Source organism: Poecilia mexicana, unplaced genomic scaffold (genome assembly GCF_051168715.1).
Source record: "Poecilia mexicana isolate PSO_F unplaced genomic scaffold, ASM5116871v1 scaffold_7, whole genome shotgun sequence".
Lineage (NCBI taxonomy): Eukaryota > Metazoa > Chordata > Actinopteri > Cyprinodontiformes > Poeciliidae > Poecilia > Poecilia mexicana.
The window spans coordinates 4204398-4219376 of NW_028263376.1; the positions used below are offsets into that span (position 1 = coordinate 4204398).

Here is a 14979-nt window from a genome sequence, read left to right on the forward strand (position 1 = left end):
CAGCATAACAACAACAAGAAGCTGTTTTATAAAGCTGCTCAGAGGTGAGGTAAGTGGAAAAACAGAAAACCTACATAGTAACTGCCGGTAACACTAACACAGCTTCTACTCAGTCTTTAAAAAAAATAGCAAACCTGCTGCCTTCTTGATTATTTACTCAGAATGAATGTACATCAGAATCTGCTGCTTGGTATTAAACACAGTCATCTTACGTGTCTGTAGAAGGTCATAAGTCTTTGAAGAGACTCTGTTCAGCTTGGCTCCTAATCTTTAGAGGAAGTCGCTCTGGAACAAGCTCAGACATCTCCACTTTGTTTGTCCTCACCACATTTTTCAGAGAATCCTAACAGTAGCTTGTCCAGCTCTCGTAAAGCAGCTCAGTGAAAACTTCCAGAGTGCCCCCATGTTCCAGCTTGAAGGCCTCATTTATATTTGCCCAAAGTTTCCCTGAGCTAAGCCTCCCTGACCTATTACCCAAAGTCCCACAAAACATGGTTTGTTCAAGTCCTTTTAAAAACACAAGTTTTCGCCAGATGTTGTTCCTTGTTTCTTTCCACAAAGTCATAAAAATAGTGTTTAGAAAGAGTTGATCTGGGTGGGAGGTGCACTCTAATGACATCAGGATCTCCTTGTTGTTGTCCAGTGCCACTGCAGAGTAAAGTGCTGGGAGCCAATTAAAACTGAAAACTTTTATGGCTGAGTGAATTTCTATGGAAAAGCTTCCACATTGATACACTCCAATGTCATTTTCTGTAACCATTGCCTGCTTCAGAATGCTGCCTAAGGCAACCTGATAACATCTCCCACTTGCTGTCATTACAGTTAATAGGCCTTTAAAGTCTGTTCAGGACTGCAAAAGCACTAGCATGGGGTGCTAAAATAAAAAAAACTTAGTCAAGATGCCAACATGACAAACCAGATCGATCACTGTCTTTGGTCAAATTTTCATTTCCACATGGCAAATATAAAGACAAGTTTTCAAAGGGCTTGGTTTGTTTTACACAATGTAGTGGCAAAATGAATAGCACCTGAAAATATAACAAAAGTTGCAGTTTTGGTCAGAGTCTACCAGACTAAGATGTGAAAACATTCTTTAAAAAAAGCCAGCACTGATGGTGTTTCCTGTGACATCAGACTGAAGGTGATGGTGGAGGTGCAGGAACCCAGTGTATTTAAGGGGAAATTTTGATGAAACTCTGCAGATGTGATACCTTGGTACCTTTGGTATAAACATCGTGGCAGGATGGACATCTGGAGCACACCTATTTTTTGAGAGGACAGAAATGTCATTATCACATTTATGCTTAAGGATATTTTCTGCATTTTCCACATACATTGTTACTCCATGACCTCTAACCCTGCCTCTTTTACAGTTTCTAAGGAATCTCACTTTTAATTTGAAATCTTTTAACAAGTAAATGTAAAAGAAAATAAAAAACTTTCTTAGCACTTTACCTGATAAACTCCTCCAGCGAGGACAATGTAGAAGCTGCAGATGAAAGGATATATTTCATGTGGAAATCATAATTTCAACATGTAACAGTTCAGTAGCTTTATTTGAGCAGTGATGCTACAAATGTACAGCTGCTTCTGACTGCAAAGCGACGTTCCTTATGGTGAAACATGACTTTATTTTCTCGGTGTCCAACATCTCTGTGATGTTCTCAGTAGTAGATGGTGTCCATATCATCTGTTGACTGATTCCAACAGATCTGAATGTGGTTTAGGTTTTCACTGGGGTATTCGACTAACTGCTGTTTCCATACTTTTTGGCACAACAAAGACGGCTGTGTCACTTTTACATTAGGTTGCTTTCATACTAATAACTTAGCATAGTTTAACATTTTTTGCCTTTGTAACCTTTTTTTGCTAAATGTGGTTATTTTGAAGATGTTTGTGATCATTTCTCATCTTTGCCTTTGTAGTGACATCTCTTTGTAGTGTTTTTAGTGTCTGCAGTTTTTTGGTGACTATTGTGATTTTACACCATTTTCTTGTCATCTTGAGTTGTTTCTGTGTCTCTTTGTTGAAGTCTCGACATAAAAAACATAAAGTGGAACTTGGAAAACAAAGATGCGCCTGTTTCCTGGCAATTCAATGTGTATGTGAGATTGCTACAGTTTTCTAAGTTTGATATAAATACAGTGAAATGGCCTCTCTGTGATGCAGTGGGAGATAATCAGGAGAAGGACCAAGATGACGATAAAAGCACCACAGTGGATCATCTATCTCCATGTCATTTGTTGCCTTACAAAAGTATTTATTATAGCCTTATTTTCGCATTAGCTTCATTTCCGTTACAAATATAGATAAAACTTTTTTTGATATTCTAATTTTGAAAAAAACACAATTTCACAATTGCATCGTTTCCTTTACATAAGAAATGTAATTACAATCACATGTGAATGAGCTTGTTCAAGTCACGTCATTAAAAATCATGGCAGTGATGGATGTAAATACTTACATAAGGTATATTCATATTTCAGCACTAGAGCTCATCCTCTGTCAGCCACCAGAGGAGACATTGGTGTTTGAGCTCTTTGTTCTTGGGATTGGCCTCACATTCTGCATGTTTGGAAAAGTGAAGTTGGTGGTTTCGTAGAAGGCCAACAAATTTAACACTTGACAGACAAGCTCTGCCTTTGACGAACTGTGTGATGCTGTGAAAGCTCTTGTGGAACCATCTGCATGTTGTCCCACGAGGTCAATGCCTACAAATAAGTGTGTTACTGTTGCTGTATAACAAACTGGTGGCTGTCGCCTGATTCATAAAGTTTTGCCATTGAAATACATCAATTTCAATTTGGCTGAAAAACCAGAGGTCTGTGACCACATCAAATTATGTGAGTTTTTTCAAAATTGTTGTTTCCAGTAAATGAATTTATTTTTATAATTCCAATTTGTGCAAGTTTAATGTCGATGAAAACACATAACAAAATTAATCAAAAGCTATCATATAATACAATGATTCCCACACCAAGTTTCTTTGTGGGGTTGATGTGTTCAGGGGGCTGTACTCTATTTCTTCATTTTGCATTTTGTTCACAAAGTTCAAATTTGGCTTCTTTGACCATAGCACCTTATTTCACTTTTGCCATGTCTTCTGCAAACAGCAAACAGAACTTCTTATTGCTTTTCCTCTACAACAGATTTCTTCCTGGCACTCTTCAATTAAGGCTAGATTTGTGGAGAGGTTAGAGCCTCTTGGTTGCTCCTCTGATTACTGCTCTCCTTACCTGGACTGTCAGTTTAGGTGGACGGCCACGTCTCTGTAGGTTTGTAGCATCACCTTACTCTTTCCATCTTTAGATGATGGATTTCACAGAGGTCTGTGACCTCTCTGCTGCGTTTCTTGGTCTTCATGGTGCTGTTTGTTCGCTAATGTTCTCTAACAAACCTCTGAGGCTTTATACTGAGACTCAGTCTCCTCTACCTTACCTGTCCTGTTGCTTACACACATTATTTGGCTTCCCCCAGCGCACCTTTCCTGTTCCTACTGTCACCACAGATCACAGCATCATCTGACAAACCAGCTCCATGGGGACTCCTGGCAGACCTCATGTGTCAACCTGTCCATCACCAACCCACAAGCTGATGAAAAGAGACAGGACATATTTCAACTCCATATCTTGTTTTAGTTTGCCAAGTTGCTGACCACTTAAAACTCTCTAACCCCATTAATGTGTTCTGATTTCTGCGTACATTTTCCAACTTGATTTTCTGTTGAATCGGATGCCAAATCAGATCCGGTGTGTGTTGGCCTTAAGGCTCATCTTGTCCACAATTTTTATTTCTGATTCCTGCATTAAGTCGTCAAATGCTTCCTTCCATTTTTATGCAGATGATTCTGTCATTTACAGGCATTTGAATCTCTACAGTCCACTTTTGATGCAGTAAAAAAAATTGTCTCAAACAATTGAAGGCGAGTTTAAATGCTGATCAATTTGATATAAAAACTTTTTTCAAATTCATCCATCCTTTCTGAGAACATTCCCTTAACATGAACTGCCCAAATTAAAACTGTCAAGCTATGAGCCAAGTAGGACACAATTATAAATATATATATATATATATATATATATATATATATACGCTCTTTAATCTGAAATCCACATTGAACATTGTGTGCAGGGTAATAAAATCAACAAATACAACATAAAATAATCAGGTTACAGTTGAGACCAGCAGTTTACAAACACCAAATAAAGACTTTTTTTTTTCTTACTGTTAACTTTCTTAACTTTCAAATTCATTCAGATTGAATTAGAATTACCAAAATATTTTTGATTTGCTGAATACCACAGTCATGGGAGAAATACTATGTTAGAGTTAGCAATATCTATCAACTGTCAGTTTTTATTTATCAATATCATTAAAATCAAAAGTCTACATATATTTCATCAGTATTTGGTAGCATTGCTTTTATATTTTGGGTTTCCATCCAAAAGATTCTCACAATACTTCATATTTTGAAGATGTTTATAAATAAACCTGCAACATATTCTGTCATTATTGTAGCACTTGGCAAATAGAAATAATTTTGGTAATGCTGACAGAACTAAAACAAGAGAACTTTGATCTGATTTGACTTCATGAAGCGAGAAACACATTTATTAATTTGGTGTTTGTAAACCTCTGGTTCCAACTGCAAGAGTAATCACAAACCTTATATTAAAACACAGCAAGATATTCATCAAAACATTTTTTTCCTAATCTCTACATTCTTCTTATCGGACATTCTTCAAAAGATCTCAACACACATTTATACAGTAATTTGCAAAAAAATATTTCTACTCCTTATGAATCACATTTTTCCATTTTTTATCTGTGGGGCTTGATGTATTATATTATGATTTTACTTCATAGACCAACACCAGTAACCTTCGATACTTTGTGTTTGTTCACAAATAAACCCAATAAAGGTTTGTTGCCGTAAGGTGAGTTAAGATTAGTTAAAACTTCTGCAAGACAGTGGTTATGTCTTCCCGAAACACAGATACAGACTGCTCTCTACTTTAAGCAAACAAGTGGAAACATTTCTTGTCACAGACATATATATACAAATAAACGTTACATCTTCCTTTCTTTGAAGGATTACACAGTCAAAGAGACAGAAATCTCAGTCAGGCATTAAGAATCCTCTGAATCAGGGGTCTGAAACCTTTACAACCCAGAGAGACATAAAACTTCTTTACAAATGTTAAATGACCTAAAAAAAAGAACAAAAAACTAAAACTTACAATTTCTTATCCGTTACAAGAAATTTGTCGTCATACTTACAGAACCATTTTACGTCTAATTTTAGGTGTTAAGATAAAGAAAATCTAACTTTTACATTTTCTTTTATGGGATGTAGAGATTTATGAAAAATGATGTCAACCCCGCCTAGAAAGCTTTCAACAAGAAAAATGTATCTAAAAAAACAGATACTTGTAAAGTCATTCTGTGGTAGAAAAACAATGTAGTTATTACATGAAGAACAGACAAACAGCAAAAACCTATTTGTTATTACACTGAATATATATAAACGTGCCTTTATTGTGTCATTCTCATGAAAAAATTACAATTTTTCATAACTATAATCTTCAATTAATGAAAACCATAAAAACCGGAGGTGCAGCATCAGATGTCAAGAAATTTGAAAACAAGATGATTAAATGCAAAGCAATATTTTATATTTTGGAGCAAAAAAGACAAAGAAGTTGTAAGGATTTTTTCATTGTTAATTGTATTTCTATATAATATATAAATATTGTGGCAAGATTAAAGCTACATTTCCCAACCCTAATATCTATATCTAAGTCTTACTAAGTATTTTTTTTGTCTTTAGAGTTAATATCTTAGTGCACTTAAAATAAGACAAAACTAACTTACAAGTATTTTTTCAGAGTATTAGTTAGCTTTAAGTTAATAATTCCATAAATAGATATAAAAAGTACAAGTTCCACAGGGAGATTTTTTTTCACCAAGGCATTTTTCCATGTTATAAATTAAGAATTCTACTAGTGGAACTAGTACTTTTTATTAAAAAAAAAATAAATAAAATATAAGGAATTATTCACTTTAAAAAGCTCCTATATCTAGTTGAAAAGTAACTTGTAAGTTAATTTTGTCTTATTTCAAGTGTACTAAGATATTTGCACTAGAAACTACAAAACAATATTTTGTGTTTTGCATTGTGGAAGGTTGAATGGACCATTTTTGGCTCCGGTGCCGCAGGATGCAGACCCCTGCTCTAAATTCATCAGCATTCAACAGAATCCACATTTTTGTTTTCACCGGATTCTGTAAAACATAGATCAGATGTGAAATCTACACACAAATGTTTCCAAAGACAGAAAAAAAAATGCATATATTTGTTCGTATTTTCGTTTTGAAGTGGAGGGGTGTGTAATATTTACTGGTACACTATTATGCATTTCCCCCTCCAAACAACATGCAAAAAGAAACGTTTTTTTTAATTATATTTTTTTATAAAAAGTTCCACATATTTACAAAGCGCACACAGAACACATCTCTACACCACGTGACGCAGACATCGCACACGGACGGTTTGCATTTCTAGGTCTGTTATTTCTACGCAGTCCTCGGTCGTTGTTGAATTTGGCTGGAAGTGTTCATCATGCACGCCTCAGAGGGGTGGGGTCGGGTGGGGGAGAGCTGTACAGCAGTTCATGCATAATATAGATAGAGGTCCGGCTATACAGGAGGGTGAGCACTAGGTGGCAGCCTTTTCCAACTTTGTAAGCAGCTCTGAAAGGAGCAGGACATGCATAAGGCAAACACTACGCTAGGAGTCGGTCGTATTGCTTTTCATAGAGTGTGCATTGATCCTAGATTAGCATCGTTTGGGGTTTAAATGTGCATACTTTCTTATTTTAAACTAATGAAGGGACAGAACTGCAGCTGGAACAAGATAAACACTTTCTCTCCACCTCACCGCATCCTTGAGCATACCTGCGCCTTGTCTCCTCTCTTCCCTCCCCCTGGCTCTTTTCCTTCCTTCCTTCCTCTCTCCTCCTCCTCCTCTCCACAGGACAGCTGGAGAGACTGGCATTTCTCTAACAGCAGGGGGGGGGGGGATCTGCACCCAGCCTCGGCCCACGCTGGGCAGAGAGAAGGGTGGGTGTGGTGTCGCAGACAGAGGCGTGAGTGTCAGTGTGTGTGTGTGTGTGTGTGTGTGAGAGACTAATGCATCGTCTGACCCGACCCTGGAACCACCAGCGCTCGTCTGCAGCCTTCACAGCAGTGACTCGGAGTAAATGCTCCAGAGTACAAGTCCCTTCGTTCGTGAATCAGGGTGAAAACGTCTCACATGAGACCACTTACTGTACCTCTCACTCATCAAGGGCCCCAAATGATTTAGTTTAGACCAAAACCAAACTGGGCAGCTAATTGGAGAAAATGAGTCAGAATGTCAACCTTCTGCAAGAGAGGTCTCTGAAAAACATAAATGATAGGAGTTGGACGCAAACACTAATGGTGTGTTCACACCAGCCAAAAGTGTTCAAAAGCTGACTGATTTGTAGGAAACCTGACCAAACTGGCAACACTGGATACGGACAACAAAGGGAAATCTTGTCCGCTTAAAAAACTTGGTCTGTTTGAATTGAACGCCGAGCAGACAGACTCCCAAAGCAGGAAGTGGATTACGGCACAGGGCATTCTGGGTAAATTTTGGGTAAAAACAACCTAAATGTCTAGGACTAGAGGAAGAAATGAACTTGTGGTCTTTGACTAAAAACAAAAGAAAAATCCTACAACCGCTAAAATCAGACACCACTCTAATTCTCTACATTTCGAGAAGATTGAAATTGTCATGGACGTTTTCGTGTTGTTTCTTTCTGTGGTTCTTGATGTAGCGCCACCACAGGAGAGGAGGGGAACAGGTTTTTCAAAGAGTTTGGAATGTTTGACAAAGTGCAGCTTAAAAGGGAACAGAAACAGCTGAAAATCTAACAAATACTTCTGTTGAGTCTGTTGAATATTGAGTCTACCGGACTATCAGGTGGGAAAACATCCTAAACATCCAGCTCTGAAGGTTCCAGTCAGGCGGTCGGTCCCAACGCTCTTTAGTAATGTAACCGAATATTAAGAGGAGGGAGAAGAACAGATGAGTTACAGCAGCAGGTGAGTGGAGGATGAGCGCCCGCTGTGCTGAAGGGAGGCGTCTGTTTAGACTCTGGGTGAGAGAGCAGCAGGTTGACTCTTCCTCTTTTTAAAGCGGCAAAGAAATGGAGGATAAGAAAAGCATAAGGAGGGGGAAAAAAGGACACAGACAGAGACGGGGAAGATGGTGGGGATTGTGTAGGTCAGATGTGCCGGTGCAGCGCCGGTAGAGGGGAGGAGGAGAGGGCCGGTCGTGGTTCGATTCCTCGGCTCTTCATGAACGACAGCAGCTGGTCGGGGATCTCAGCCAGGACGTCTTTGGCCAGCCGGGCCATGCTGAGCACCTGGTTACCGGACCTGTCGATGTAGTCTCTGAACGGAACGAACTAAAAGCAGGAAAGAAAACAAAATCTGTGGCAAATATCACTCCTTGTCACGCTACAACCATGGATTTCATGGTATTTCATCAGAATTTTAATGACAGATCGACACAGAACAGAGCTGTTTGGCTGAGCTGCAGAGGAGAGGCGGTGTCTCTGATCTGTCCTTGATGTGGGACACAGGAGACCAAACCAGGTTCAGAAGTGTGGACCACAACCACTAAATTGAACTGGTAAAAATCTGTGGTGTGCAATTTTGTTGACAGACTTCACAGTCCATGTTATTGATGATTTTGGTTGTGTTTTATTTTGGATAGTTAAAATATCTTCCAGGTCTTTAGGTAACCGTTCTTCACAAAATTAACATGTATTGGTCTTTGAGAGGAGCCCTTGCATTATTATACCATTATCAATATATTATTTCAAAATGGTCTCAATACAACCTTATTATTATTTTTACCGTATTAACCATAATAGATACGGGGACAATTTATCGTGCATCATAATTTGTTATTGCAACAGGCTTAGCAATACATTTTGGTTATCAGCCACAACAGCAGGATTATTATTGGATATTGATATTATTATTGATATCGGCCTATATTTTCACATTTTTGCATTCTTAATCTAAACCATTCCATTGTATCTCTGGTTGTTTTTGTCTCAGTTCATTTCCCCTCCAGCTTCTCTGTCTCTGCTGATGAAAAACATCCCCACAGCATGATTCACCAAAGGGTTGGCTTTTTCAATTCAATTCAAAAATACTTTATTGATACCAATGGGAAATTAAACCAAAGGTCATGTACTGAGTTATTTTACACCACAAACACAGTTTTACATTTAGATTTTGCAATTTACTTTTGGTCTCATTTAGGTTTTAATTTTCCATCATATTTCTTCTAATTGGAAGTAATGTTAATGTTTTGGAGTTGCCCAGTCTGAGAGAATATCTATGGAAGAAGCTAGCATGAAAAAAACCCGACTCCTGTTTCCAATCAGAAACAAAATTCAAGAAAGAATAAAAATCATTCAAATTTAGATTAAATGCATCATGTTTCACTTTCCACGAAAGTCAGATGCAAGACATTCCTTATTATTTGCAATTACACTCCATTTTGTGTTGGTCTGTCACACAAAATCCTAAAAAAAAACAAAAAAAAAAAACATTCAAGTTTGTTATTTTATCAAGGATTGTGATCGTCGTTACAAGCATTTAATCAGCTGCACACAATAAAAACTGAAGGACGTATGTTTCATGTAATGTTCTTATATTTTTTAGGCAGATGACATTTTAAAAAGAAGCAATTTTCACTCAAGCAGGCGATTATTTCTGTAGGACTATAAAGAAAGCCTGGAATAATAAACGTGAGGGTTTGAAAAAAGATGCTGATGTCTGACAATAAGCAAAAAGAGATAAGAGATGAGAACGAAAGAACGGAGAGGTGGAGATGAATTTAGACTGATAAAGAAGCACTAAGGAGAGCTTCCAGCAGATAAACCAGATGTATAAATAGCCAGCTGTAAGAAGTGGTTTGACACCGCTGATGTCTCTGGGGTTGCATAATCGTCTGAATGTTGAATATTTGTGTGTGGAGAAGGCTGACAAGGCTACGTTTTTAGATTAGATTGCTTCCAACTGGAGAGATCTGAGCCATCGCTGAACATCCAGGATGTCCAGACCAGAAAACAAAGTCAGCAAGAACGAGATGGAGCAGTGAGGTGGGATTTTTTTTTTTTTAATTTTTGTTCTGGAATGAAAAAAAGATAACCTGTAGTGGGGTTTTTGAGTGTCCATTAGCATGTTAATGCTTCTGCCTCCCGCCGGTCCTGAAATTATTCAAAAAAGAAAAAAAAAAAAAAACACCCACTGCTGTTTCTATTGTGTCATTATTCAGTTTTAAAATATTAAAGAAAGTAAAAAAAATATATATATATATAGGCCAACAAAATTGATAAAGTACTACAGTTTGAAAAAAATGAATAGATTTTTTACTATGTAAAGAGGAGATTTGGGGTTTTTACTTTATCAAATTGGTTCTCAAAAGTCTTCACAGTCCTGCTTTTTATGTGACACATCTTAGAGCTGCATCTAATGATAAAAAAATGTCTTCATTTTTTAACACAATATTAGAAATACATTAAAATATGCAAATAATTGAATCCATTTTTTAAAGACAAATGAAAATGTCTTCTTCCTTTAGGATACGCTTCATCAAAAAATGCATCTGCAGCTGAAACATACTGTCTGCTTAACTGTTGGTCAATTTTTGAATTAATTAGTAAATAGCATAAGGTGCTTAAAATGAGAGTTGTTGTTTTTAACAGGAAAAAAAGCTAAAAATTCCACTGGAGTTCTAGACAAAATGTAATTACATTTTTTTTTTTTATCTTATGTCTACATTAATGTCTACATTTTTTGTAAAATTTTGGCTTAATTACTGCTCTGAGTGTGTTGTTCTTTCAGCAAATGGCCCTTTTTCGTCTGCATTTTTCAATTAATGACGAATCGATTAATAAATTAGTTGATAATGATTTCAATAGTTACTTAATCACAATTCATTTGATTAATTGTTTCAACCCTAATACATTTTGTGTTATTCAAATGAAAAATCTAATCAAATCTGTAAAGAAGCTTCAATAACCTTGCTCTCGGTGTACACATCCTAATCTAATACTTGTAGGATAAATGTATAAAGATATGAGTCAGGAGAAGCGCCATTCATCCACACTCATAAAATGAAATTGTGTGCAGTCAGCTGAAACCACAGTATGTCTTATTTTGACACGAGACAGTGTGTCCAAACAGTGTCAGCCATTAGAATCTGAGCCCCTGTAACATCCCATCTTCCCTACAGGGACCATTTTGGGGATGAATGAATGAATCTGACCTCGCCTTGGAAGCTACATAAACCTGAAATGGATTCTGGTTTACTTTAAATTCAGAAATATTTCAATCTTTTTCTTCATTTCAACTAAAAACCATACAGCTTAAAGTATGCGACCTGTGTGATATGAGACAGCCTGAACGTGACAGTAAGGAGAAAAATAAAATAATGACACAGAGAGAGAAGGAATGTGTTTTGCTCCGTCTGTGACGCCTTTCCCTCTGAAGGCTTAATTAAGGCAAAAACGGAGGGAGAACTCTGCGAATCTTCAAGTTGATCCCAACAGAAATTCTCTCTTCAGTTGCAGCTTTTATGAAATAATGACTTCATCTGCATATTTAAAGGTCTCAAAGTGCAACCAAAAAAACAAGAGGGTGCTGTGCATATTAAACACAATCCTTTGGTAAGCTAACTGTATCGTCACACTTTGAGCTCACGTTACAGCAAATAAACAATTGTTTACATGAAGCAACTCGCAGACCATTAAGAGAAGCCTGCGGACCACCAGTGGTCCAGGACCGCAGTTTGAGAAACACTGAGCTAAAGCAGGTCAACCTCACACCGTTACTTACTGGACCTGTTCTAGCTATTACTTCAAACTGAGGCTGAATATTTTAAACTGTACTATTTTAATCTCTACTAGAACCTATAAATATTTATACGATATATTCACATATATATCATAATATTTTGTAAGCAATAAATCTACACTTTAATCACTCGCCTGCTCTTAGTTTGACAGTACAGTGTGAAAGGTGTATGGAGGATCAAAACTGATATAAGAAACAAAAGTATAAATATATATTTAGTTTTTCCTTGTCCTTACACATTAATTTCCGTCAAGCAGTGTTGTGGTACTCGAAGTTGGTCTTGGTCTTAAGACCGGTCTTAAGACCATTTTTTGATGGTCTCGGTCTCGTCTCGGACTCGACCGCATTTGGTCTCGGTCTTGTCTCGGTCTCGGGCGCTGAGGACTCGGCATTTTATTTCAAGACCAGTCAAGACCGTAACTGTGAAAATATCACTAAACGTACAGCATTCTGTCCACTTTGTTAACATCTTTGTTTTCAGTGGATGCAAAACGCACCGATTAAAATCCAAGCAACCACATGTTTCTGTTACTCCCCCCTCCCCACCTTTTACTCTCCCTCCCCCTCCCCTCCCCACCTTTCACTCGTGCGCGGCGCTCCAGGACACGCGCAGTGGTTTCCTCTCAGCGGCAGAAAATGTTTGTCTAATCGTCAGTAATATAATAGCGCTGCATAAATAGTAAGAAATCTGATGGCCACAGCTAACTCAGCAGCGCTTCGCTTTCACAGACAGTGGGGACAACGTCTAACTTTTTTCGTCACTTAGAAAAGTAGCTCAAAGAAGGTAAGCTCCGTTGACGTGATGTTAGCAAAGCTAGCTGTATAGAGACACATAAGCATTGTGATGAAAAATGTTATCACTCACTGTGCTGAATTATTGTGCGGAGGTGTTGACTGACTTGTCGCATATATGGGACAACGCTATGTCCAAAAGTCTGTAATATAGTGAGGTGACATTCAGAAACAGTCGATTCTTCTCCACGGCTCTTTACTTATTAGATTGGACTGGGGTGTCACTCACTGAGAGCCGTTGTTCTATCAGATAGCCATACGCTGTCAAGATAGCATACATGCATTAAGCATTAAGAAATCCGACCATCAGAGGAGTTGTCAGTTCACCATACGCAGCAAGTTATGATGAACATAAGTCATTAAATTGTTTTCAATGATAACTATATAGACATACATGTGTTGTCATGGTTTTAAAGTGTATTTAAAGCAGGTCTGGCTGCAGCTGGAGTCAGCTACAACACACGCCCGTGTAAAACTCACTTAACCGCTAAGTCAGGATGCCATACAACTGTTAATAACAAAGTGTATGACGACCTACGTCATGATTCTATGTTGTTGATTAAATAAAATCTTATGGTAATGACGTGTCTGACAGATATAGCCGGTGTTCTATCACATAGCCATACGCTGTCAGAATAGCATACATGCAGTGAGTACCATGCCAGCGCATGCGCATTAAGTCCGACCGTCAGTGTAGTTGTCAGTATACGCAACAAGTTATGACGAAAATAAGTAATTAAATTGTTTCTAATATGACATAATGTGATAACTAGATGGATATACATGCGTTGTCGTGGTTTCAAAATGTGTTTAAAGCAGGTCTGGCTGCAGCTGGATGCCATACAACTGTTAATAACCAAGTGTATGATGATCTACGTCATTATTCTATGTTGCTGATTAAATAAAATCATATGGTAATGACAGCGTATGCATGTCTGAGCTAAGCGTACGACTATCTAACAACGTATGCTGATCTGACAAAACACCGCGAGTTCGTGCTAAGCGTATGACGATCTGACCTGACAGAACACCCGTTCTTTGTTCTGTGTACACTGCATCATTATTTTATTTAATTATGTACATTGATATTTAAATTAACAAATAACTAAAACACAAGAACGAAAGAGCACGCAGAGCATGCACATTGCTCTTTGATTGTTTTTGTTCAAAGTGGCAGCTGTAATGTCTGCCATGGTGTCAGACTACCTGGCTTCATGTACTGGGATAGAGAGTGAAAACAGTCACGATGAGCGCCTTCTGTTTGGTTACTTCTTGCTTGTTGCTCCTTGGTCAGTGTTCATGGTTGAGCGTTATTTACCGTCAGGGCATTGCCTCAATTGCTATGTTTAATGGTGCAGACAGTGGTGGTTTCTTATATGAGCAATATGGGCAAATGCCCAGGGCGTTATGTTTTTAGGGATGGCACGAGACCATCACACTTTTTAGCACATAAATGGAATATTTAATATTGGTAAAATGTATTAAGTATTTAATATCTAGGTGTTTTATGGTAATATGGATCTTTCAGATTATTTTGAGAAGCAATTTCGATCATATTTTACATTTTATTGTGTCATGTAGCGTGGGCCGCTGGTCTTGGTCTTGACTCGGTCTCGACTCCCCTCGGACCCCAAAAGTCTTGGTCTTGTCTCGGTCTCGATACACTCTGGTCTTGGTCTTGTCTTGGTCTCGGGTTAGGTGGTCTTGAACACAACACTGCCGTCAAGAAATGTATATATTTTCTTTTTCATTTCCCCTAAACATGCATTTTTGTCAAGAAAAGTAGATATTTTGTTTTCTTTTCCTTATACAAGCCCTCCTTTTGTCATTGCCTCCCCTCCCTTTTCTGCTTGCCCTTTTTCTGCTTCTAAGTTTGCATCGTTATGTTAATGAGGAGAGCTGCCTTCCATGTCCAGCTACTCTACTATTGGTCAATAGAGCTTTGGAACTAATGTCACTGCGTCAGACGTTGTGGGGCGTTTACGTCTTGCACAGTTGCCATTTTTACAGGCCACAGACTTTAGCTTTATCCCGGTGGTTTTATTGTATTACTGACTGCAGTGAAGTTAGTTTCGAGTTGGATATTTGCATATTCCAATATCTGCCGAGCAAGCGGCGTTTAACTCAAGGTTGATCTGATTTATGAACACTAATTTTGGCCAGCCATTCTCTAGCTCCCTCCTCAAGCGCTCAGAGGTTCACTTAGGGACTGTCAACAAATCT

At 38.0% G+C, this 14979-nt stretch overlaps 1 protein-coding gene across 1 annotated transcript in view; it reads right to left on the reverse strand.

Moving 5' to 3' along the window:
- Window positions 1–4733: 4733 nt before the first annotated feature.
- Window positions 4734–14979, reverse strand: part of LOC106915448 (copine-9-like) — a 73644-nt gene continuing 63398 nt past the window's right edge. The window contains exon 15 of the mRNA XM_014983043.2: window positions 4734–8495. Within this exon, the coding sequence (XP_014838529.2) occupies window positions 8313–8495 (183 nt within the window). The 3' untranslated portion in view covers window positions 4734–8312. The remainder of the gene's footprint in view (window positions 8496–14979) is intronic.